Source organism: Rattus norvegicus, chromosome 10, assembly GCF_021556685.1.
Source record: "Rattus norvegicus strain SHRSP/BbbUtx chromosome 10, alternate assembly SHRSP_T2T, whole genome shotgun sequence".
In the NCBI taxonomy this organism is placed as follows: domain Eukaryota; kingdom Metazoa; phylum Chordata; class Mammalia; order Rodentia; family Muridae; genus Rattus; species Rattus norvegicus.
Window position 1 is genome coordinate 21,316,064 of NC_141543.1, and position 25,682 is coordinate 21,341,745.

At 48.5% G+C, this 25,682-nt stretch overlaps 4 protein-coding genes and 1 long non-coding RNA gene across 13 annotated transcripts; 1 reads left to right on the forward strand and 4 right to left on the reverse strand.

Annotated features, from left to right (window-relative positions):
• Positions 1-529: 529 nt before the first annotated feature.
• Hba-a2 (hemoglobin alpha, adult chain 2) lies at positions 530-1,377 on the reverse strand. Its single transcript, NM_001007722.2, is given in 3 exon segments — positions 530-744; positions 930-1,134; positions 1,250-1,377. Coding segments are annotated over 3 exon segments (429 nt in total). The 5' UTR covers positions 1,345-1,377; the 3' UTR covers positions 530-615.
• Positions 1,378-10,913: 9,536 nt separating this feature from the next.
• Positions 10,914-13,726, reverse strand: Hbq1b (hemoglobin subunit theta 1B). Of its 5 annotated transcripts, none has more exons than XM_087569192.1 (4): positions 13,535-13,726; positions 11,857-12,147; positions 11,555-11,759; positions 10,914-11,446 (listed from the first exon to the last, which is right to left on the reverse strand). In XM_087569192.1, the coding sequence occupies exons 1-4, from the start codon at positions 13,582-13,584 to the stop codon at positions 11,318-11,320; spliced, it is 675 nt and encodes a 224-aa protein (XP_087425318.1). In that variant the 5' UTR covers positions 13,585-13,726; the 3' UTR covers positions 10,914-11,317.
• A 154-nt stretch (positions 13,727-13,880) lies between these two features.
• Hba-a1 (hemoglobin alpha, adult chain 1) lies at positions 13,881-14,734 on the reverse strand. Its single transcript, NM_013096.2, is given in 3 exon segments — positions 13,881-14,104; positions 14,290-14,494; positions 14,607-14,734. Coding segments are annotated over 3 exon segments (429 nt in total). The 5' UTR covers positions 14,702-14,734; the 3' UTR covers positions 13,881-13,975.
• A 54-nt stretch (positions 14,735-14,788) lies between these two features.
• Positions 14,789-20,280, forward strand: LOC103693292 (uncharacterized). 5 transcript variants are annotated; one of them, XR_015631493.1, is made up of 4 exons: positions 14,789-16,447; positions 17,111-17,246; positions 18,354-18,457; positions 19,111-20,280. It is a non-coding gene; the product is annotated as an uncharacterized LOC103693292 (long non-coding RNA). The 5 variants fall into 5 exon arrangements; XR_015631494.1 differs by having other exon boundaries at positions 14,907-16,447; positions 19,953-20,273; XR_015631495.1 differs by having other exon boundaries at positions 15,117-15,448.
• On the reverse strand, positions 20,267-21,766 carry Hbz (hemoglobin subunit zeta). Its single transcript, NM_001172845.1, has 3 exons — positions 21,622-21,766; positions 20,611-20,815; positions 20,267-20,505 (listed from the first exon to the last, which is right to left on the reverse strand). The coding sequence occupies exons 1-3, from the start codon at positions 21,714-21,716 to the stop codon at positions 20,377-20,379; spliced, it is 429 nt and encodes a 142-aa protein (NP_001166316.1). The 5' UTR covers positions 21,717-21,766; the 3' UTR covers positions 20,267-20,376.
• Positions 21,767-25,682: the final 3,916 nt, after the last annotated feature.

Below are 25,682 nucleotides of genomic sequence, written 5' to 3' on the forward strand. Positions count from 1 at the left end.
ATTAAAGAGAGAAAGAAAAGAGAAAGAAAGAAAGTAAAGAGAAAGAAAGAAAGGGCAAAAGAGCAAGCATTTTTGGATGGGCTCTCTGTTGCCTACCTACATGCTCATATGTTGTCTGTTTTTAGCTGTTTTTCCAGTAGATCCCACACTGAAGGAAGAGAGGTATTAAGAACTTCCCTACCTCAGAGGGCCAGTGATTCATTGGCTCAGGGAGAAAAGACATGGCTGTCAGTGAGGGGCTTGGGATGGCCTGATGCCCAGACTCAGAAGCCATGTGTGTGTGTGTGTGTGTGTGTGTGTGTGTGTGTGTGTGTGTGTGTGTGTTTGTGTGTGTAAGTATGTAAGTATCCAGTTAGGCTTTTTAGCTCTGAACCCTGTCTTATCTATTTGGTTGTGAGCCTAGACGTTAATGGCTGAATCATCTCTCAAGTCCCTGAAACTTATCTTTACTGCCCCATGGCTAAACTGGCTGGAAGCTTCCCCATACCACACACGAAAACTTTGCACATGCAGAGAAATAGGCAGAGTCTTCTTTCCTACTTCTGCTTTATTCAAAGACTGGTTCAGGGGACGGAAGAAGGGCCTGGTCAGAAGGCAAGCCCGACAGGAGGTGGCTTAACGGTACTTGGAGGTCAGCACGGTGCTCACAGAGGCAAGGAATTTGTCCAGAGAGGCGTGCATGGCAGGTGTGAAATCCCCAGGGTGGTGGCAAGCCAAGGTCACCAGCAGGCAGTGGCTCAGGAACTGCAGAGACAGGAAGGGTCAGTCCCTAGTAGTAGACACCCTGCTGGGTAAGCTCCCCTTCCTGGAACACTGTGTTCCCTGCCCTGGGCATGAGGAACCCCTTCCCCCTCCCCCTGTGCCCCTCACCACTGCCCCAAGGGATCCTTGAAGGTCCCAGGTGCCCCCTGCCAGGTCTGAGCTCACACCTTGAAGTTGACAGGATCCACACGCAGTTTGTGGGCATGCAGGTCGCTCAGAGTGGACAGGGCACCAGGCAGGTCTTCGACGTGGTCTGCAGCTTTGGCCAGGGCATCAGCAACCTTCTTGCCGTGAGCCTTGACCTGGGCAGAGCCGGGGCTTACATCAATGTGAGAGAAGTAGGTCTTGGTGGTGGGGAAGGCAGCGAACATCCTGTGAGAAGGAGAGATAAGTTGAGGCCACGGGAAAGCACACTTAGGAGCTACCCACTGAGTCCCTGGTCCGGTTTGGATCCTGCTGTCCTTAAAGAACAGGGTCCTGATGTTACCTCTGTAGGGCCTCCTCGCCATATTCACCACCATGGCCACCAATCTTCCCCCAGCAGTTCTTGATGTTGGTTTTGTCAGCTGCAGAGAGCACCATGATTGCTTCCTGAGTCTATCAGAAGGAGAATGTATTGACCCTGCAGCAAGTTTCATTTATATGTGCAGGAGGTAAGGACACGCCCTTGGAGCAGCTGTCATTGGCTGGCCTGTGATTGCTCTCCGCAGCATGGCTTGTCAGGACCCTGAGAGGCTGGGCTTGGGGATAGCCTCCCCTGGGTGCGGGGAATCCTTATCAGTTGCCCAGAGGCTTCTTGCCTCTCCTATGTCTCCAGTGACTGGTGCTTGGGAAGAAGTTAGGATCCCCCTGCCTTGGGCAGAGAAGGAAGTGGATCAACCCACACTGAGCAGTGCCCATCCCCTACCCCGTCCTCCCACTGGGTCCCAGTTTCACACACCCCTTCCCAGCCCACACCCTGCTTCTGACCTCAGCCCCAGGCTTCACCCTGTTTCTGAGAAAAGGGATAGGATGCTAGCCACCCACTGAGCAGCTCTCTCCCTGTCCTTTTTCCTCTCTTCCCTCTCTGTTCCTCTTTGTCTGCTCTCTCCTCCCCTGGCTCCTCCTTTCTTTTCTTTTCTCTCTTTCTCCTTTTCCTCCTTTTGTGTGACCGGGTCTTGCTCTAGTGTCCAGGCTGGCATGGACTCTGACTTCATCTCCCAGCTCAGCCTTCTGGGTCCAGGGAACTGCAGGGCAGGTCCACAGACTCTTTGTGACTGGTGTCTTAGCTGCCCAGTGCTACTGTGGATGAATAAGGCAATGCTGAGAGCTGGTGTCACACAGGGGGAGTCTCAGGTACTGGCAGGCTTAGGTAGGAGGATTGCTTGAGCCCAGGAGTTGAAGATTGTAGCCTCTGACACGAGAGACCCCATCTGTGCAACAGAAGCAGTCAGTAATACAGAAGCTGGGTTGTAAGGGGATAGCACAATGCTGGCTTTGCATGAGGAAGGTTCTGGCTTCAGTCTCCTGCAGTGCAAAGAGAGGGGGAAGAATGACAACAGAATCATGAGCCTTGTAAAGTCCTGGGCTCCATTCTGACTTGCCTGATTTGGGGTGACAAGACAGCCGAGGAATTAACTCCCTAACTGAAATACGTTAAAAAAAAATGTTATCTGGGGAATCTAATTGCCTATCCATTTTTTCTCTTTTTCTATTATTTCTCATTTTTCTTTTTCTTCCCCCCTCCACCATTTCTTTTCTTCCTCTTGTGTGTGTACAGTGGTTCTGCAGTGATCTCTGTTGAACGCTCTCCTCCCCTTGCATCTTCAGAAAGGTCCCTGGGACAGGGACAGGGACAGGGACAGGGACAGCTCAGTTATGCATACGTCTTATTCATACTCAGAGGTGCAGGTGTAGAACTGTAATCAGGGCACAGGCATGAACCAAAAGAATGAGGGCTGTGCTGCCAGTCTGAGACCAGGATCAGGTGAAGGACCAACAACACCTCAGATCCAGGTCACTCCCCTGCACAACCGAAAGTTACCTCAGAGTTGATGGGGGTCCACATGCAGCTTGTGAACAAGGAGGAAACTCTAGGCTGCCATGACTGTGCAAATGTTATCTGTGTGGCCTGCTGTGTGATGAATGTGTCAGCCACCTCTCCCCTGGGGCTGCAACCTAGGCAGAGAGGGACTCATGTCTTAGTTAAGGAAGGAGATCTTGTAGGTGGCAAAACTGTGGAATTTCCTTCAGGAAGACTAAAGTTCAGAGGCAGAGGCTGGACGAGGAAAGGGCACCTTTGTCCTCTGGAGACCTGGCAGGTCAGGAAGGTTCCCTCACCTGTCCAGGGCTTCTGTGCTAACACAGGTCCTGACCAGGACTTACCTTCATTAGTAAGAGCCACAGTGTGCTGTTCACTAGCGTGGTTTTCAGAACCAGAATGCTGGGTGCAGACAGCACTGGGTATTTCATCTCTACCAAGGGTGACATGTGGGAGGGGACAGCTCCCAGCTTGGCCACCCTCCTTGGCCACCTCCACCTTGCACTCCAGGATGGGCTCCATGGTGAGCTGACAGCAGCTTGTTCCCTGACCCCAGCCTGAGGTTCAGATGGTTCCTCCTCTTTCCTGCTTCCCCCTCCCCTGAGAGAGGCAAGTGTCTGGGAGGAGAGGTGGTGCCATTCTCAGGGGCACAGAAGCCCAGGTTTAGCAGAACCGTCCCACATCATGGCTCCTGCCCTCTAGCCTTTCCTGTCTTCTGCTCCAACCCCCAAGTGCCCGCTTTATCCTTCCTCTGAGGACAAGAAGAATAGGATTCTGGGAACTTAGAGGCAGAAGGAATGGCTGTGACTGGTCAGGGAGGTGGTGGTCTGCTCCTGGGTGGTGGAGTTCCTGAGGGTGGGGTGTCTGTCCTCTCTCTGCATACTGTTTCAGTCTCTCCTCTCTGAGATTCTTAAAGGGTGTCCTAGCCTTCAGGATCTTAAGTTGTAAAGCAGCCAAATTCCTGTCCTTCTCTCCTCTCCTATCCCTTCTCCACTGCTCACCGTCCTGCTCTCCTGTCCTCTACCCTCAGTCTTCCCTTTTCTCTTCCTCCCTTCCTTCAACCTTCCTTCCCTTCAGACTCATCTTTTTCAGACTTAGTAAGGACAGTGGCTCAATCCCAAAGACTACTTAGCCTTTTCTGGGTAGAGAGATGTGACCCAGAAACTCTCCCTCCTGATAACACAAAAGGGTGTGAGAGCTTGGGTAGACTTCTGCTTATGCTTATGTGTTTTCCTACACACGAATAGAAAGGAGGTGACTGTAGGAACGGCTCAGCACTGAAGATGCTTGCTGCCCTTCCTCAGGGCCTGACTTTGGTTCCCCACACCCATGTGAGGTGGATCAGAGCTACTGTAACAGCAGCTCCATTTTCTGGGGATTTGACACCCCTTGTGATCTTCTTTGTAGACACACACACACACACACACACACACACACACACACACACGACATACATAGAAACACGCATACACATAATTAAAAAATAATGAAGATGAGTCTGCTGTAGGGAAAGAAGTCCACAGGAAGAGGAGGACACTGCCTAGGTATTGAGAGCCGTCCTTGCCCAGAAACTAGTGCCTGTGGTACTTGCCACTCTCTGGGAAGCTGTATCCAGTGCAGCTTACACTGGCTCCTTCCAGAAAAGCCTGGAAATCTAGATCAGGTTCCAGAACACCATAGCCAGGCAGCCTGAGGTGCCAGCCTAGAGCCAGTGGCCTTCAAGCCAGGACAAGAGCATTTCTGGATGCTGCTAAGAGCTGGGGAAGCAGAGGGACGTGTCGGGAGGGCAGCTTCCATAGTGAGACCAGAGCTCAGACTCACTTCCTGCCAACTGCACCTCACAGCAGCCTGCTGCTTAGTGGTACTTCTGCTTAGAGTGCAGGTACGGAAGCCATCTTTCTGCAGCCTGTGTTTGCACAGGCAGTGAGCATTGCTGTGCTAGTCAAGGACGGAGCTCGAAAACAGACGCAGTGTTGATGTTTGTCTTTTTAAGACGGGGTCTCACTGGGATGGAACTTGCTCTGAAGACCAGGCAGGCCTTGAACTGACAGAGATCTCTATCTGGTTCTGTCTCTGGAGTGCTCCGAGTATAAAAACGTGTTGGAATTTACTTTGATAATATTTTTGTCTTCTTGTATTTGTTTCTGAAGCTTCCCTAATTATTTTCAAGAGATTTCTTTTTTTTTAAAAGATTTATTTATTTATTTTATGAATGTGAGTAGCTGTCCTCAGACACACCAGAAGAGGATATCAGATCTCATCACAGATGGTTGTGAGCCACCATGTGGTTGATGGGATTTGAACTCAGGTCCTCTGGAAGAGCAGTCAGTGCTCTTAACCTCTGAGCCATCTCCCCAGCCCCCGAGATTTTTTTTTCTTTTTTTTTTCGGAACTAGGGACCCAACACAGGGCCTTGTGCTTGCTAGGCAAGCGCCCTACCACTGAGCTAAATCCCCAACCCCCCCGAGATTTTTTTTTAATTACAGAATATATAGCTGGCTGTGGTGGCTGGCCCAAGGTTTCAATCCCAATACTTGGGATGAAGAGCTAGGTGGAATTTGGTGAGTTCCGGCCTCGCTGGTGTACAGATTGAGTTTCAGGACAGCCAGGCAGTGTGACAGAGAGAAATTCTGTCTCTCTTCCTCCCTCCCCACTGCCTCTTGTTCTTCCCCCTGCCTTCCCCCTTTCCCTGCTCCTCCTCTCACTGTCTGTCCCTCTCTTCATATATGAGTGTATACATACAGACATGGCTAGAGAGACAGCTCTTCTGTGTAGAACACTTGTTCTGGTGGAGGACCTGGGTTCAGTTTCTCTCTCTCTCTTTCTTCCTTCCTTTCTTTCTTTCTTCCTTCCTTTCTTTCTTTCTTTTTTCTTTTTTTTTTAAATTGTTTTTTATTCATTTATTGTGTGAGTGTTCTGCTGCATATACATTTGCAGGCCAGAAGAGGGCAACAGATCCCCTTACAGATGGTTATAGCCACCATGTGGTTGCTGGGAATTGAACTCAGGATCTCAGGAAGAAGAGGCAGTGCTTCTAACCATGGAGCCGTCTCTCCAGCCCCTGGATTCAGTTTTTTTTTTAAATAATTTTTTTAAGATTTATTAATTTTTTTTATTTATACAAGTACACTGTCACTGTCTTCAGACACACCAGAAAGGGGCACAAGATCTCATTACAGATGGTTGTGAGCCACCATGTGGTTGCTGGGATTTGAACTCAGGACCTCTGGAAGAGCAGTCAGTGCTCTTAACCGCTGAGCCATCTCTCCAGCCCCTGGATTCAGTTTCTAACACCTACAGTGGAGCCTCAAAACCATGTATAACTCCAGTTCCTGGAGGTCTGACACTCTCTTCTGACCTCCATGATCACCAGACACAAAGGTGGTGTATAGACACAAGCAGGTTAAACACCCATATGCATAAAACAACAATAATTTGAAATATTTTATTTTCTGAGTGTGTGTGTCTCGAGTCAGTGGAAGCCAGAAGCATCAGATTTCCCTGCACCTGGGCTTTCAAGCTCTTGAGCACTGCCTAACGCAGGTGCTGAGGATTTAACTTGGACCCTGTGTAAAAGCAGAACAGGCTCACCATTGCTGACCCATCACTCCAGCCTTCCTTGTTTATTTTTTCCTCACTTTTAATTTTGAGGCATGGCCTCAGCAGGAGCCCTTGTTACCCTGGTTCTCACTCTGTAAAATACAGTGGTCTTGAACTCATGGACATCTACCCGCCTCTGCCTCCAGCCTGCTGAGATTAAAGACCTACTCTCCCACACACTACCCTGTGGTTTTGTTTTGTTTTGTTGTAGATTGTGTGACAGCCAGGGTAGCAGAGAGGGCTCAGGGCTTAGGATCCTTGCTTTCCCACAGGACTTGGGTTTCATTTCCAGCACCCACGTGGCAACTCACAACCATTGCCTCCTCAGCTCTAGGGGCATGTAACATGTTATTCCCATGTTACCCAGCACCTAAACTCATCTACAGATATTCCTATGTCTGTTGTACACACTTCTGGTCATCAAGGCAGATATGCACATAGTATAGACATAGGAAACATTCATACAAGTAAAAAAAATAAAATTATATATAGAAAGAATTTGAAGCCAGCCTTGTCTACATGGCTAGATCCAGGTGAGCCAGAGCTAATCGTAAGAAATATCTATCAGTTTAAGTCTTCTTCTCTGTACATGAGGGTGAGGTAACAGAAGAGGGAGTGAAATTAACCAATGTCCTTGAAGCTGCCATCATTGGTGTTCCTTGGTCATCTGCTGTAAAGTTCTGGGAACTGAACCCAGATCCTCTGCAACATGCTCTCTCTGCCGAGCCTTTTCTCCAAACCCCTCTTCCACAAGTTTGACTCCGTGATTATGTAAGTCCACGTTTTTGCTGCCCACATCAAGAGGGGCTGTTTGATAGGAAAGGAGGGCAGTGCTTGGAATTCCAGGAAACTATAGATGAGTTCGGACTCTTGGTGACTTTGGATGGGTGTAGTGCTCAGTAGTCCCCCAGTGTGTGTTGGGAACCTCACTTAATCTTATTTTATGTAGTAAACTGCATGTGTATCAGTCATTTGAGGAGTCTCTTGATACCATTCCAGTTCGTGGGAACTCTGTTTATATGTCCCTGAAAAGCCACACCATAGCCCCAGTGTCAGGACAGTCTGCCAAATGTTCAGCTAGTCCAGAGCTGGCATCTTTACCTCATGGGATACAGCAAAGAGAACAGATGCTATGCAATGGGTTTCCCAGAAGCTCCAGCGCTGCCCATCCCTCCCTTCAGGTAGCCCTGCTCTCTGGGAGGTTCTGAGTCTCCACCTTAGGATGGGGCGCAGAGAGCATTTCTAGTGCCTGCCTCTGTGTCTTCTGCTCTCGGGAGGAGCGGAACCTATAAGAATGGCTGGGCTCTCTCTCCAGGTGATAGCCCAGTTGTGTCTTTCATGTTGCTTTCTGTTTGTTGGTTATTCTGTGGTACTGAACATCAAACCTTTGACACCAACCTTAGACAGGGTGTCTATTCCTGAGTTAGGCCCTCAGTCCTACAGTGTGTGTGTTTGTGTGTGTGTGTGTGAGCTTTCTGCTCACTCTTTGAACCTGAGATCTCCCTGTCTCAGGCTAACATGTAGCTGGGGCACAAGTTAGTGCCCCACAGACTCCTGCTCTATTGTGATCTGAACTGTGAGTCTAGCTGGTATTGGTCCTTGGTCTTCCATTGGAAGTTGTTCCTCCTGGTTCTTTCCTTCTTTCCTCATCACTGGCACACAGGCCATCAGCTTTCCTCTGATCTTCTGACCCACTCACTTCTTTACTAAAACCATGGAAAGAGTGGACCCACGCCCACCACTTACACAAGTGACACAGAGAGTCCAGAACTATGCAGGTTTTATAAAAAGGTGTACCATGGGGTTTACAGTGAGGCCTGGCCGGAGTCGGGGGAATTGAATACACTGATGCTCCTGGTTAACGGTAATTGGATGTCCACCCCATATTCATGGCCCCAAAAACTTTGTTCTGGGATATCTGAACTAAAGAATGTGTGTGTGTGTGTGTGTGTGTGTGTGTGTGTGTGTGTGTGAGAGAGAGAGAGAGTGTGTGTGTGTGTGTGTGTGTGTGTGTGTGTGTGTGTGTGTGTGTGTGTGAAATCTTCCTGGTAGTACCTGTTGAGAGGTACAAGTGGGCTGTGGACCAGGAAGTGTGAAAGGAGCCTAAGTAAGAAGTAACAGAGAGTACAAGCATCGTCCATTACCCTGTCTTCAGCCATGTCTTTCTCAGGGCTTCAGTCAAAGCCTCTGGACCTGGAGGCCTCCTGCCTGCCCCCTCCTGACCCTCATCCTAAAGTTCAAGCTCCCTCCTCCAGGATGGCAGTTGCTGTAGCTCCAGGTCATGCACCCACACTGGGAGTCTGTCAAGTCTTCCCTCTCTGTGGCTTTGGCAATTCTTCCTCGGGCTCCACAGGAGTGATCCTTAATTCCAATGACACCTCCATCCCCCTAAGCTGTGCCTCATACAAGACTCTCTCTATATATGAAATCCACAAGAAGCCCGGGCTGAGAGGATTCAGTCCAGGAGCGACCTGGCTACTCATTCTATCCCCACACAGGAGGAAACTCTAGGAAAGACTCCGAAGGAACCTGGAGGAATGGATGAGGAGCCTTGGGCTAGTGTGAGGACCAGGATGGGATTTTCAGAGGCTGTGAGCCATAGGTGTATAGTAGGTGCAGAAGGGCAAGGACAGGTGGCCTCTGTGGCTGTAGAGGAGAGGTAGGGAGAGGGCAAAGTGAGATTGGACAGGTCAGGAATGCTGTCAGGTGCCATCCCCTGATGAAGCTGCTGCTGGGAGAAGGATACTTCAGAGAAGGGGACAAGAGGACAGTGAGATACTTATGGTGGGCTAGAGGAGCCCCTTGTTTAGGAGAAGAGGTTGACTGTGCACCCTTCTGCCCACTGCTGTTGTTGTCTTTCGCCTAAGTTCCTTCCTAGAACCTGTCATGAAGGTGTCTGTGGATGCGGACCTCCCAGTGTCCTGAGCAGAAGAGGAGGCAATACAGACAACACTGATCGGCTCCCAGGGCTCCCACCTCCTATACACATCCTGGACCCTTTTATGGTTTACCCACATGTCCTGATTTCATCCTGGTTCTGAGTAATGCATGCAAGTGTATGAGTGCACATGTGCAGTCTTAATGGAGTGATGTCACTTGTGCTGTCCGTGCTCCCCAAGAGCCAGAGTGTTGTTCTGGCTACTCTCATGTCAGCTGGACACAAGCCAGAGAATCTTTTTAGTTTTATTTATTTTATCTATGTGAATACACTGTAGTGTCTTCAGACACACCAGAAGAGGACACCAGATCTCATTACAGACGGTTGTGAGCCACCATGTTGTTGCTAGGAGTTGAACTCAGGACCTCTGGGAGAGCAGTCAGTGCTCCTGTCCGCTGAGCTATCTGTCCATCCCCCAAGCCAGAAATATTTTTGCAAAAGGAATCTCAATTGAGAAAATTCTCCTATCAGGTTTATGTGGTACACATTTCTTGATTGATTATGGACGTGGGAGGATCTAGCTCAGTATGACATTGTCCTGGGCTGATATTATAATATTATAGGCAAGAAGGCTGAGTAAGCCAGAATAACAAGATAAAGGGGTCCCGAGAGATGGCTCAGTGGTTAAGAGTACAGACTGCTCTTCAAGAGGTCCTGCGTTCAATTCCCAGCAACCACATGGTGGCTCACAAATATTTGCACTTGGTTTTGATGCTCTCTTCTGGTGTGTCTCAAGGTTGCTGCAGTGTAGTCATATAAATAAATAAATAAATAAATAAATAAATAAATAAATAAATAAATAAATAAATAGATCTTGTTTTTTTTCTTTTAAAAGAACAAGACAGGAAACAACACTTTTCCATAATCTCTGCATCAATTACCCCCCTGGGCCTTGTGTTTCTGCCCTGATGTCTCTGACTTACAGATATAAGATGAAATAAATGCTTCTCTGTGCCCACATCACTTCTGGTCATGATATTTTGTCACAGCCATAGAAATGCTAACCAGGACAACTGTCTGACGAAAACACAGTAGCAGGCAAGGGAAGTGCCCTTGTGAGCTGTTGTTTTAAGGAGTCAGAGAGACTCCAAAAACAATGTGAGCTCTTGTTTTCGCCTTCCCCTACGTCCCAGAGAGTTAAGGGAAGTCCTTCCTGCTGAAGACACATTTCAGTGTGGACATAGGATTCAGAGGACTCATGCTGGATTGGACTTGAAGGCTTCCTCACTGATCTGGCCAAGGTTAAGGGCATGGATCTGTAAGTCAATGTCACAGGCCCTCCACAGTGGAGAGGGTCTGAGCCTCCTCTGATGCTTGAGGATATGTGAAGATGCTAGGACTGGTCCTCCAGCGGCTGCAGGTGGGACTCTTGTCACCGCCCAGCTCATGTCCTTTGGAAGTGTAGTTTATAGATCCCTTCTTTCTACTCTATTCTAAAAGTTGATTCATTCACTGTGTGGGGTCTCCTTCCTAGTTAGCTACACTTTCTGCAGCTTGGAGCAGTTTGGTACACAGGAGACCCCTTCCCATCCCCAACACAGAACACAAACAAACAAAAGGTTAGATAAAAATAAAAGAACCACAATGGAGCCATTTATGGTGGGGCATGCCTTATAATCCGTCATGCTTGGTGGGGATTGGGGGATGGACAGAGATGAGGGTGGGAACACAAGTGTCAGGAGTTCAAGACCAACCTAGTTTGTACGATGGATTTGAGAGGCCAGCCTGGATTACATAGAGCATAAAATGTATCTCAAAGGCAAAAATGAATTAAAACAACAAAAACAAGGGAAGCTGACTTTCCTATGAGGTTTTTCACACTAGTTTAGCTGTAATTCCAGTCTCTTGGAACCTTTTGTTTGATACTGCGTGTGGGGTATCTTTCTCCTGTGCAACTCTGCATACAAGACAGCAATGCAGTCCCGGGGAGGTTTACTCAAATATTGTGAATTCGAAGAAGGGCAGGGGCAAAGACTACACCGCTGTGTATCCTCAGTTCAGCGATCCTTGCAGACCAGTGCCGAAGTCACGTGACCCAGAAACTTGTCCAAGGAGGCATGCATCTCCGGGCTGAAGTCTCCGGGATAGTGCCGGGCAAGAGTCACCAGCAGACAGTGGCTAAAGAACTGAAGAACGAGAAGCGCCCCGCCTTGGGTTTATCTCTCCGGAACAGCGAGCCTTGAAGGGACCCACATATCCAGCAAGGGCGGGTGCAGCTCAGTCACAGGACTCACCTGAAAGTTAGCAGGGTCCACGCGGAGCTCGTGTGCGTGTAGGTCACTGAGAGCAGACAGAGAACCAGGCAGGTCGTCCAGGTGGTGGGCAGCGAGTGTCAGTGCATCGGCCACCTTTTGGGCATGGGCTTTAACCTGGCTGGAACCTGGTTTCAGGTCCAAGTGTGGGAAGTAGGTTTTGGTGGATGGGAAAGCCAGGAAAGTCCTGTGGAAAGATTGAGGGTTGGACGCAACCGGACCCAGAGGTAAGGAGAACCCGCTTTCACCTCGCAGTTCATTGGAAGGTGAGCCCGAGGGCGTACCTCTCCAAGGCCTCGGTCGTGTAGATTCCAACATTGCTACCCATCTTCTTCCAGAGCGCGAGGACCAACCTGTGATCAGTTTGGGACAGAGCCATCTTCACTGAACTGTGGCTGTGCGCTCCGTGCCCTGGCTTCGCCCTCTGTGCCCCCTGGCTGCGCTCCAAGAGGTTCTGAAACCCATGAAGCCGCCAGGGGGCGCTGGATCGTTGTAGGTTACTTGGGAGTTTCCTTGACAGGCAGCCCTCTGTCTCTCTAGGCTCCTTTTCCAAGCCATACATTTCAAAGTATTTCCTGTACGGATAATGGCATCTAATATATACTATCAGATTACGATGGACTTTAATGTCTAGTTTGGCACTGTCTGCTTATCCTGCGCCCCACCCCTACCCCGGAGTCCTTAAGACACTTCGTATATTTTCTTTCCGTTCTTACTCATTTTGAAAAGGATTGACTTGTCTTTCTTCTTGGTGCATTTCTCCTTGGAGGAGCACATACCCATACTTACCTTTTTTTCCCTTGAGCACGTCTCCTTTCGTTAAATATTCCATAGTTAAATCTGCATTTAAAGGGGCTGGAGAGATGGCTCAGCAGTTAAGAGCACTGACTGCTCTTCCAGAGCACCGAGCTCACATTCCCTGCACCCACGTGCCTGCTCCCCGTTGTCTGTAACTTCAGGTCCAGTGGATCTGAAGCCCTCTTCTGTCTCCCACAGACATGCAAGCGATGCATGGGTATCCATGCAGCCAAAACGCCCACGAGTGTAAAATAAAATAAGAGATTTAAATCTACATTTAAAAGCCCTTCTAATCTAGGTCTTGTGGGCAGGTACAGATTATTCCTAGCTTTCAAGAGGCAGATGCCAAAGGATCTCTGTTAGTTCAAGACCATCCCTGTCTACAACATGTTGCTTTCCAGGACAGTAAGGGTATATGAGGCCCTGCCTGACTCTGCATGCATACAAGTATGTATGTACTATTTACGTGTATATATATATGTATGTATTACGTATGTATGTACATATCCAACCCTGAGTTCAATTCCCAAACACTGCATAAACTGGGCATGGAGGCACATATCTGTAATTTCAGCATTCAGGGGTAGAAGCAAGAGGATCGAGAGTTCCAGGGCGGGCTGGAGGGATGGCTCAGCAGTTAAGAGAACCTCTCAGTGGTCTTGAGGTCAACTCCCAGCAACCATACAGCTGCTCACAAGCATCTGTAGTGGGATCCAATGCCCTCTTCTGGTGTGTCTGAGACAGCTACAGTGTACTCATTTATAATAAATAAATAAATCCTTAAAAATAAGAGTGCCAGGGCATCCTTGGCTATTTAAAATATTTGAGGCCAGCCTAGGCTACATGAAGCTCTATTTGAAAGAAAGAAAGAATGAATGAATTAAGGAAAGAAAGAAAGAGAGCAAGAAAGAGAGAAAGGAAGAAAGAAAGAGCAAGCAGGCATTTCTGGATGGGCTCTCTGTTGCCTACCCACATGCTCATATGTTGTCTGTTTTTAGCTGTTTTTCCAGTAGATCCCACACTGAAGTAAGGGAGGTATTAAGAACTTTTCTAGGGTTTGGGGATTTAGCTCAGTGGCAGAGTGTTTGCCTAGCAAGCGCAAGGCCCTGGGTTCGGTCCCCAGCTCTGAAAAAAAAAAAAAAAAAAAAAAAAGAACTTCCCTACCTGAGAGAGCGTGTGATTCTTTGGCTTGGGAGAAAAGACATGGCTGTCATTGAGGAGCTTGGGATGGACTAATGCCCAGACTCAGAAGCCATGTGTCTTTGTGTGTGTGTGTGTGTGTGTGTGTGTGTGTGTGTGTGTGTGTGTATGTATGTGTGTGTGTGTGCATCCATTTATGCTTTTTAGCTCTGAACTTAGTCCCATATTTTTGGTTGTGAATCTAGCCTTTAATGGCTGACCTACCTCTCCTGCCCCTGATCCTTGTCTTTACTGCCCCATGGCTAAATGTGCTGGAGGCTTCCCCACACCAAACATGACACCGTACATGCAGAGAGACAGGCACACAGGCTGCTTCCTACTCAGGCTTTATTCAAAGACCAAGAGGTATAGGTGCAAGGGAGGGAAGAAGGGCCTGGTCAGAAGGCAAGCCCGGCAGGAGGCGGCTTAACGGTACTTGGAGGTCAGCACAGTGCTCACAGAGGCAAGGAATTTGTCCAGAGAGGCGTGCATGGCGGGTGTGAAATCTCCAGGGTGGTGGCAAGCCAAGGTCACCAGCAGGCAGTGGCTCAGGAACTGCAAAGACAGGAAGGGTCAGTCCCTAGTAGTAGACACCCTGCTGGGTAAGCTCCCCTTCCTGGAACACTGTGTTCCCTGCCCTGGGCATGAGGAACCCCTTCCCCCTCCCCCTGTGCCCCTCACCACTGCCCCAAGGGATCCTTGGAGGTCCCAGGTGCCCCCTGCCAGGTCTGAGCTCACACCTTGAAGTTGACAGGATCCACACGCAGTTTGTGGGCATGCAGGTCGCTCAGAGTGGACAGGGCACCAGGCAGGTCTTCGACGTGGTCTGCAGCTTTGGCCAAGGCATCAGCAACCTTCTTGCCGTGAGCCTTGACCTGGGCAGAGCCGGGGCTTACATCAATGTGAGAGAAGTAGGTCTTGGTGGTGGGGAAGGCAGCGAACATCCTGTGAGGAGAGATAAGTTGAGGCCACGGGAAAGCACACTTAGGAGCTGCCCACTGAGTCCCTGGTCCGGTTTGGATCCTGCTGTCCTTAAAGAACAGGGTCCTGATCTCACCTCTGTAGGGCCTCCTCGCCATATTCACCACCATGGCCACCAATCTTCCCCCAGCAGTTCTTGATGTTGGTTTTGTCATCTGCAGAGAGCACCATGATTGCTTCCTGAGTCTATCAGAAGGAGAATGTATTGACCCTGCAGCAAGTTTCATTTATATGTGCAGGAGGTAAGGACACGCCCTTGGAGCAGCTGTCATTGGCTGGCCTGTGATTGCTCTCCCCAGCAAGGCTTGTCAGGACCCTGAGAGGCTGGGCTTGGGGATCGCCTCCCCTGGGTGCGGGGAATCCTTATCAGTTGCCCAGAGGCTTCTTGCCTCTCCTATGTCTCCAATGACTGGTGCTTGGGAAGAAGTTAGGATCCCCCTGCCTTGGGCAGAGAATCGAGTTGCTCAAACCAAACTGAACCAGTGCCCATTCCCTACCCCCTCCTCCCACTGGGTCCCAGCTTCACACACCCCTTCCCAGCCCACACCCTGCTTCTGACCTCAGCCCCAGGCTTCACCCTTTTTCTGAGAAAACAGATAGGATGCTAGCGACCCACTGAGCAGCTCTCTCCCTGTCCTTTTTCCTCTCTTCCCTCTCTGTTCCTCTTTGTCTGCTCTCTCCTCCCCTGGCTCCTCGTTTCTTTTCTTTTCCCTCTTTCTCCTTTTCCTCCTTTTGTGTGACCGGGTCTTGCTCTAGTGTCCAGGCTGGCATGGACTCTGACTTCATCTCCCAGCTCAGCCTTCTGGGTCCAGGGAACTGCAGGGCTGGTCAGCAGACTCTTTGTGACTTAGCTGCCCAGTGCTACTGTGGATGAATAAGGCAATGCTGAGAGCTGGTGTCACACAGGGGGAGCCTCAGGTACTGGTGGCTTAGGCAGGGGGAGTGTTTGAGCCCAGATGTTGAAGATTGCAGCCTCTCCAAAGAGAGACTCCATGTTTACAACAGAAGCAGTCAGTAATACAGAAGCTGGGTTGTAAGCGGATAGCACAATGCTGGCTTTGCATGAGGAAGGTTCTGGCTCCAGTCTCCTGCAGTGCAAAGAGAGGGGGAAGAATGACAACAGGAACATGAGGCAGTGGTCAGTGGAAACTCCTGGGCTCAGTTCCAACTTCCCTGACTTGGGGTGAGGGAGAAAGCAGAGGGATTAACTCCCTAATTGAAATCTCATTAAAAAGAAATGTCTGGGGAGTCTAAATGCCTATCCATTTCTTTTTTGTCCTCCCTTCCTCCCATCCTCTCTCTCCCTCCTCATTTCATCCTTTCCCTTTTATCTAGTCCCCCCTGCTTTTTATCCTTGGCACTGCTATTTTATAGCCTCCTCTGGTCTTTACACCCCACATTGTGGGGGCCAGCCGTGAACTTTTTTTTCTCCCTTTGTGCTTCCATTGATGTTGAACTCTGATCTTACTGCTTCAGCCTCTCAAGCTTTGGGGTAACAGTTGTGCACCAGAACACCTAGGTTGCTTTCTTTCAAAGCTGAACTTGCCCTTGAATGACTTATTCAACTCATTGTGGAACTGCCTCAGTTTCCATAGTAGCTGGGACCATTACCCTAAAGCTTTGTTTTGCTTTGCTCAAGGTTTAGCTGCTTTGGGTCAATTCAATGATATTTTAGTGGAGGTGGCACATCTTAGGACATTCCTCCTCAGTTAGCTGAGAGAACCAGCCTGAGAAGGTTGGCCTTCCCAGGGTATAGAAACTTTCCAGCTGTTTCCACTTGTTCCCCTCTCCTATTGCAACTGCAGAAAAGTCCTTGGGCCCAAACAGTGGAACCAGGGTTAAAGCTGACAAGCTAGTGACACAAGCACCCCAGACAGATAGGTTGCCACCCAGACAGCCTTTATTCAGGACTTGCAGGTATGGAATGGAAGGAGGGACTGGGAGGGCAGGTGTTCTGTGTCTAAGGTTCTGGTTCAGTAGTATCTGGAGTTCAGCGCCTTAGCCACAGGTCCCAAAAAGTATCCAGAGAGAAGCCACCTCTGGGGTGACTTCATCTAGCTGGAGGCTGACATCATCAGATATTATGAAAAGAGGTACCATTGGCCATTTGTCAGGGACAGTGGAGAGCTCCTACATTCATTTTCTGGAATCTTTGGGGTTGGGTTCAAGTTCTTAGACCTCCACCTGTTTATCTTTCTAGTTCTACCTGCCTCCTTGCTGCCTTTGAAGTTGGCCTGTGACACACACAGCTAGAGGACATGTCAGAGCTGACAAGAGAGTGGGGAAATTGTTCATTCCGTTCACTTCGTGGCATAGTGCATGGGCTGCCCTTTGGCCTCGGGTCTTGACTTAGACAGAGTCCGGGTTCTGATTGCAGTTGGGGAGGAAGGTCTTGAGGAAATTCCTGAACATCCTATGAAGAGAAGTAGTGGTGGCAGGTAAAGGGGAGTGGGCAAGCACAGTTAGGAACTGCAGACAGGACTGAAGGGTAGTATTTGCTGTTCAACCCAGGAGTTAGAGCAGGGGACAGGGCAGGAGGGAACCTCCTAACAATAATCAGACCCACACCTTTCTCCCTAGCCCTCGATAGCCCCAGTGTTGTTACCACCAACAGAGAGAACCATGGTGGGTTCTTTTCTGACTCTGTGTCTGAATGGATTTGTGGAACACTGCATGTTTATGTACAGTGTGCAGAAGATGGATGGACATGGATGAGGTAAATAAAGTATCTCGGTAGGTATGAGTGTAGCCAGTTTCCTGGTCTGAGCTCATTAATCTGGGGTGTGCCTTACTGAGACAGTACAGATGGGTGGGGTCAGGGTTTGATGAAGCTCCCACAGCTGCTTTAATGAAATCTCTCAGTACTGTGCAGGCAGAGTCCCGGTTTTCTTTCTTTCTTTCTTTCTTTCTTTCTTTCTTTCTTTCTTTCTTTTCTGTAAACTATCATTCATGCCTTCTGTTTCTTGCACAGTTTCTAGAATTTTTTTTAAAAAAGTATGGATAGAGTTTATTCAGGGCATGGGGAGGGGAGTTAAGAGGGTAGTGGGGGCAGAGAGAGAGAGAAAGAGAGAGAGAGAGATTGAGGAGAGAGGAGAGAGAGAAGAGAAGAAGTAGAAGAGTAAAGGCTGTCCATTAGCATGTGGAGAGAAGGGAGAAAGGGGGAAGAGGGTAAGAGCAAGGGAACAAGAGAGCAAGAGCTTCTAGAAACTTCTAAATGCACAATCCAACCTTATGTGGCCCAGACTCAGACTGGCTTGGGGAGAGGAGTACAATATTTAAATTTTTAAATTACATTGCTTGCTTGCTTGATTGTGTGCATATGTGTGCACACCAGTGTACAATGGCCCATGTTTGGGAGTCAGAGGACAACTTGTGGGAGTCGTTCTTTCCTTCTATCATGGCAGTCTTGGGGGATTTAACTTCAGTCAGCAGGCTTATGGCAAGTGCTTTTACTGGCTCAGCCGGCGCACTGGCAGGCAACCTTATATGCCTTCGTGTATGGTATTTTCCCATACTAAAGCTATTACTTGTACTTGTAAGCAACAGAGTGTGTGAAGCTTCCTTCCTCCCTCTGGTCTGCTAGTTCTCAGGCAATTCAGGGTAACAGGCCCTCAGCACCAGCTACTGGAGTTCAGGGAGCCATGGACAGGGTATCCCTTTTCAGACCTGGCATTGTGAAAGACAAGGACTAGTGCTCAGAATACTGATGGGTGCCATCCTGGAGACTGGATGGATTCAGTGTTTACAGAGCTCTAGAACCTTGATCTCTTTAGCCTTTTTCTTTGCAAGCAAACCACAGGAGCCCGTGATTTTTGCTTCCTAGCCAACCTGGGCCTGGAGTGTGGAGACAAGACTTGGATGAGGACACCTCATGGAATTGAGCCCCGAAATTTAAGTGTCTAGGCTCGGGTGGAGAGCTACTGTCAGGTATCTACTGTGTGTTGTGACCTCAAAATAATTTTAAAAAGCCAGAGGGCTCATAGCAGTTTGCCCTTTAGCTCAGACATGCACAGAAACAACCAGCTTGTCAATGGGATCCGTCTGCCACATGTGGCCATCAGCAATCCCCACTCTCCCTATGCTGTGAAGCTCCGAGGGAGAGGACACCTGCAGAGAGAGAGCATACTAGGAAGGAAGAGGAGTGGGATCCTGGGCCCCCCAACTCTACCAGGCTTCAGGTCATACACTCGATCCCAGGAGCTTGGTTCCACATTTGTTAGTGAAAGTCCAGAGGAGTGGCTGCTAGAAGTCCCAACAAGGGAGAGGAGGGGAGAACGGAGCATGAGGAAATGTGTTTGGGAATGGTATGATGTGCTTTCGTGCCAGATTTGACTTGGAAAAGAATACACTCACCTGCCCCCATCCAAGCTCTCCCTCTACCCCAAGGTCCTCCAGGGACATAGGAAGGTAAACCTTCAGTGGGCATTTAAGAAGTCTAGGAGACTCTCTGAGGGATACTGACCTTCTTTGCCCAGCAACAGAGAGGTAACCTGTCTAGCTCTCCAAAAAGTCACACAGCATTTTGAAGCCTCTGCTAATCGGTGTGCACAGACCAAGGCTTAGCAGTATTTCTCTCCCAGGACCAGAGAACTTATCCTCCTCCACCTGCGAGATCTCCACAGTGAATTCACCCTGCAGATGGGAGGCCAGTACCACCCTGGAACACGGGAAGCAGTTATAGGAAGAGAGACAGGCCATCCTTTCAGCCGCTGACTCTCCCCGAATATGCCCACCTGATGTCGGCTGGATAGGTTCACAGGAAAGTTGGCAGGGTCCCCAGGAAGCAGCAGAGCTTGTAAAAGCTGCACATGGTTGGTTCCGATGGGGCAGAACCACATACATAGTCACAAATACACATCATCTGAGGTTTAACTGCAGCACCTCTTTTAACTAAACACACATTTAGTTGTGGGACTTCTTGGTGTTTGTGAATAGTGAGCAGGTAGGGCAGCCATGTGGTTCCCCCAACCTTAACTGCCAAGCGCCCGGTGGAAACCTCAGGTGAGCCTTGTGCCCCACATCCCTGACAGGGTAAGGCTGGTCTTGGCTTGCTTCCTGGGGACCACCTGCCATCTCCATGCAAGTTGCAGTTGCTCCCCTAAATGTGCTTGGTGGCGGACAATCAGAAGCAATGTGGCACACTCTCGGGGGTGTTGAGTTTGGCACAGGAGTGGAATGCTCTAGGGGCCACAAGGATGAGCCTCTTCATACAGCGCTCCCACACATGGCCCACCCTGATCTGCTGAGCTTAGCAGGAACACAGAGCCCAGCCCCTCTGCATGTCTGCAGAGACATGCCTAGAGAGAGGCCAAAGGATGGGGCTTCTGTCATAGACTCAGTCTTGCGTATGCCTTCCCTTTGAACTCGCAGAAGCTGTAATTACTCCTATGAAGGCAGTTACTGGAAAATTGTTATCCTTTAGGGACAGGCACACCCCCTACCTGCTTGGGGGGCAGAGTTGTGAAGTTGTAACATCGGACTTTAAGGAATTCCTGACATCCAGCCACCACACTGTGTGAAGCGATTTGGGAAGATGAGGAGAACTCCAGCTGCAGCTGTGACTGTGGGGTGCTCTGCTTCCTGCCTGCTCTGACTCTGGGGTTCTCAAGATCCTCCCCCAAACACCTTAGGAATGTCTTCTAGTCCGTGTTTAACTATAGTGTTCCTGCCAACCCCCGGTGCATCCTGTAGCATCCCCATCCCTGTTTCCCTCTGAGACTGAATACACAGGACCAGTTATTTCTTTCGTCAACCATTTATTGGGGATTCTGGGAAAGACCTCAGGGAGGGTTCAATGAAGGGGAGGAAAGAGGTCATAGCTGGTCTTGGACTCGCGGCGATGGCACTTAGCGGTACTTCTCAGTCAGGACAGAAGACAGGATGGACATGAACTTGTCCCAAGCTTCGTGGACCTCAGGGGTAAAGTCGGCGGGGAAGTGTGCAGCCAGTGTGACCAGCAGACAGTGAGACAGGAGCTGCGGAGGGAAGGGAAGTTCAGTGCTCAGTGCAGCAGAGACCCAGCCCACTTTTCCCCTTGTCTCTTTCTCTGCTGACCTCTCCCTCCATTCTCACAAACTCACCTTGAAGTTGACCGGGTCCACACGCAGGATGTAGGCGTGTAGCTCGCTCAACTTAGTCAAAGCACCAGAGAGGTTGTCGATGTTCTTAACCGCATCACCCACAGCGGCCAAGATCTTGGAGCCGTGGGCACGCAACTGCTGAGACCCATGGTGCAGGTCGAAGTGTGGGAAGTAGGTCTTCGTCTGGGGGTAGCTGCTGAAGAGCCTGGGGGGGGGGGTCGGGAGAAAGCGTTAGTTTTACAAGTGTTGGTTAGGGGAGGCTAGGACCCAGGCTCTTGCCTTGGGCTCAAAATTCAAGGTGTACACAATTTAAAAGACCTACGAGACAGAAAACAAAATAGTATTTTACACAGTGTTTAAGGAAACGAAAAAAAAAAGTACGTTGAATAATACAAAAAGCATCTGGAGAGATGGCTCAATGGTTAAGAGTATTTACCGCCCTGAAAAGAGCTCACAGCTAACTCTCTGTAACCAAGGTGCAAGGGGATCTGATGCCTCCACTAGCACCTATTCTCTCTCTCTTTCTCTCTCTCTCTCTCTCTCTCTCTCTCTCTCTCTCTCTCTCTCTCTCACACACACACACACACACACACACACATACACAGAGTAAATAAATCTTTTCAAAACAGCCCCAAGAATGATGTTTCTATTTCCTGTTATCCAAGGCTTCATGTGGCTAGGCCCTGTATCTCCTCTCTGTCTGTAGCTGGTTCATTCATCCATTCATTCCTATTCATTCAACAAATACCTGAGGAGCCACATGGAAGACTCTGAGGTCTGTGGTTACCAGTCCACCTCTTCTAGCAGCTTGTCTGCCTGCCCGGACCCCCTCCCCAAGAGCATGGAACTCACGGTCCTCTCTACATTTTTTTCTCTTTGCTTCTGTCCTTAAGGTCCTGACCACACCTCATGACCTCTCTTCAATGACTTCTCACTGTCTTCTCCTTGTCATTTTGGTCTTACCCGTCCCTCTTCTGACCCATTTACTCAAGCCGTGGTGCCTGGACTTACCTCTCCAGAGTCTCAGTGCCAATGGGCTCTGCATGAGGCGCCATTTTGTCCCACATGGACATGATGATAGCTCTCTCATTCTTCATCAGAGACATGGTGGCGGCGGTAAAGGCTGGAGGCTGTGCTAGAGCTGAATGAACTCAAGATTGGCCTGATGGTGCTCAGCCACAGTGTCTCCTTATATACACATGGTCAGGGGCCTGTCAGGCCATTGGTTAGGAGAGGGGAGGGGGCTTGCAGGGTGGAGCCTGTTATCAGAGCCAGCAACAATGGGAATCAGGGCCTGTGGGACTGTGAGGGCAAGTGCTATCGTCCCTGCCCAACCCCCCATGGCCTTAGGAGGGGTGTTGGAGTACCACACAGAATCCAGGAGAGATAGGGGCCCAGCCATGTCAGGAGGTCCCTTCCTGTGTCCAGATCTGCACTGTCCTTCCTCATTTCAGAATCACAAAATTGTCTGTGCCATCCCTGTCACCTAGTTTCTGTGACTCTTGGGTTCCCTCCAGGGAAGCAATAGTCCCTCTCACTCACTCAGCACCGAGGGAAGATCATGGAAGTCCGCTCCCACCAGGAGGAAGGGACGGGTCAACAAAAGAAAACGGTCTTCAGCATAGCCCTCCATTCCAACCAGTTTCCAACAAAACGCACGACTCTTTTAGTTTGACCTGCGGTTGGGTTGCTTTGTTCACTGTCCTGGATCCACACAGATGTAGTTCCACCATTGCCACAGCCTCCACAGCCACCCATTTGAGGCCTCCTCTTCCTCTTGCTCCTAACCCAAGCCACACTAATTCATCGTTTCCAAAAAAAAAAAAAAAAAAAAAAAAGTGCGCCTAACTGGAACCAGACGGCGTTGTATTCTTTTAAGACTGGCTTTCTTTCCCCTCGCACAACGTTCTGCAGACTCGTCGGCTCCCGCGTTTATTGGCAGTGGGCTATTTTTCATTTCGTGGTGTGAATATACAGCAGTTTATCCTCCGTCCACATCCCGAGAGAGGTCTCTGAGTGAGCACAGAACTCCTTTCCTCTACACCCGTTTCTGTAGATTCATCTGTATCTGACGGCAGAAGTCCTGGGAAATGCAAAGTGTACATTTAACTTTATAAGGAGTTTGACACACTGCTTTCACGAGTGTCTTTACTGTCCTATACTCCTATGTATCAACAACAGCGTCTTCGAATCCTAGCTGTTTGACAGGTAAATAGCAATATAGCATTGTGGCTGAAAACTGCGTTTTTCCAATGGCCAGTGATGGAAGATCTGTGTGCCTGTTTGCCACAAGCTTACTGCTCAAGCATTTTGCCTACCTATAAAAGGTACCTTGTACACGTTTCAGCTGGGCCATTTTCTTAACTAGTGGTTTATGGGCATTCTGAATGTGATCTGGATGCATTATTTTTCGGGTTGGGGGAGGGTCAGATATGCTTTTTTTGCAAATACTTCTAGGTTTTCATTTCCCAGTTCGTCTTTAACTTTTTTTCATGTATCATTTGTTTTGTGTGTGAAGGGCTCACGTGTGCTCATGTGTGGAGGCCAGAGGATGACTACCTCACACTGTTAAGCCTGGTTTTACGTGCCTGTACCCACTATGGCATCCTACCCAGCCCTCAGTTCATTTTAACAGTATTTTTTTTTTTAAACAGAGTCAATGTTTTAATTTGGATCAAGTCGAATTAATCAAGCTTCTACTTAGTACTCATTCTTTGGGGGTGGACTTAGTATTCTTTGGGGGTGGACTTAGTGGTGAATGATTTTTTTTTTTTTTTGGTTCTTTTTTTCGGAGCTGGGGACCGAACCCAGGGCCTTGCGCTTCCTAGGTAAGCGCTCTACCACTGAGCTAAATCCCCAGCCCCAGTGGTGAATGATTTTAATGCCAACACACAGGAGGCAGAGTTAGAGGCATCTGGGTGACCCTGAGGCCAGCCTGGTCTGCATAGCAAGTTCCAGGTCAGCCAGGGCTACCTAGTGAGATGATATCACAATTAAGCTAAGTGGAAGAAAGAATTCCCACCCCGTTTCTTGAGTCAAGGTCTTACTGTGCAGCATTGGCTGTCCTGGAACTACATAGCCTGCCTATGTAGACCAGGCTGGCTCTTTTAGATCTGCCTGTTTCTACTTCCCTAGTGCTGGGATTAGAGGTGTGGGCCATCATGCCCAGCTTAGGAAAGAATTCTTTTTTTCTTTTTCTTTTTTTCGGAGCTGGGGACCGAACCCAGGGCCTTGCGTTTGCTAGGCAAGCGCTCTACCACTGAGCTAAATCCCCAACCCCAGAAAGAATTCTTTTAAAACCATGCTTAAACATTCACTGCCTAACCACAAAACACAAAGATTTTTTCTTATATTTTCTTCTAAAGGTTTCATGTTTGTATAGGTGATTCATTTTGAGAGCTAATTTTTGTAGGAAGTGTGAGGGTTAGGACTGTATTATTATTATTATTATTATTATTATTATTATTATTATTATTATTATTATTTGGTCCATAGATGTCTGTTCCACTGTCAGTTGTTGCAAAGTCTCTAATGTTTCCATGAAATTCACTTCTCACACTGATTGGCAACAAATGTTTAAGCAGGGGCCCTGTGCTTGCCTAGCATGCCTGAGGCTCTGAATTCAGTCTTCAGCTGTAGTCTCCCCCACCCCATGCTAATTAGCTGCGGTTTCTCTGCATCTTGGCCAAGACAGAGTGCAAACATTAATTAGCCATATTTTCACTACGTTTTAATTATTTGTTGTGCCATGGCACACAACTGGAGGCCAGAGGATACCTTTCCAAGGTCTACTGTTGTCTTCAACCATGTAGATCCTAGGGATGGAACCCTGGCCAACAGGTGTGGCAGCAAGTGCCTTTACCCACTGAGCCTTCCTGCTGTTTTTGTAAGACAGTTTCCCCGCCTGCCCCTCTATGTTTGATTTACATATCCACATTTAACCATAATGATACTGCCTTGATTACTATAGCTTTAAGGCTTAAAGTTGGGTAATATCTTGCGGAATAAGAGAAATAATTTTTATTCACTATTTTATTTTTATTTTTTATTTCTATTTTATTTTTGTTTTTTTGAGACAGGATTTCTCTTTGTAGCCTTGTCTGTCCTCAAACTCATTCTGTAGGCCAGGCTGGCCTCAAACTCACAGGATCCACCTGCTTCTGCTTCTGCTTCTGCTTTCTGAGTGCTGGGTTAGTGGTCTGTGCTACCACTGCTTGGCAAAAGTTATCCGAAGTATGTTTTTAAAATTATAACCCAGGGGGTTGGGGATTTAGCTCAGTGGTAGAGTGCTTGCCTAGCAAGCGCAAGGCCCTGGATTCGGTCCTTAGCTCCGGAAAAAAAAAAAGACAAAATAATAAAATTATAACCCTGGGGTGGTTATTAATTATAACTTGTGGGGTGGTGGTGGAGAGATGGCCCAGTGATTAAGAGCACTGACTGCTCTTCCAGAGGTCCTGAGTTCACTTCCTAGCACCCACATGGCGAATCACAACTGTCTGTAACTCTAGGATCTGACACTCCCACATAGACATACTCACAGGTGAAACACAATGAACATAAAATGAAAGCAAATAAATTTTTAAAAATCATAAAGAGGGAAGTAATTGTAAAAGGGGCAAAAAAATTCTAACAAACAGTATTGTAACTTTTAAAAACTGACTTCTTTTACTTAGCATGATACTCTATTGAGTTCTCATTGTGCAGTTGGTTCCTTTGTGTTTATTCCCTTACTTATATTTATTATTTCTATTAATGTGTGTGTGTGTGTGTGTGTGTGTGTGTGTGTGTGTGTGTGTGTGTGTGGTTGCAAAGGTCTGACAACACCAGATAACTTGGAGCTCAGAGTTACAGGGGTAACTGACATGGGTGCTGGAAAACTAAACTAAACTTGGATCCTGTATAAGATTAGCATGTGTTCTTTTTTAAAAAATATTATTTATTTCATGTACATGGGTTCACCGTAGCTGTCTTCAGACACACGAGAAGGGGGCATCATATCTCATTACAGATGGTTGTGAGTCACCATGTGGTTGCAGGGATTTGAACTCAGGACCTCTGGAAGAGCAGTCAGT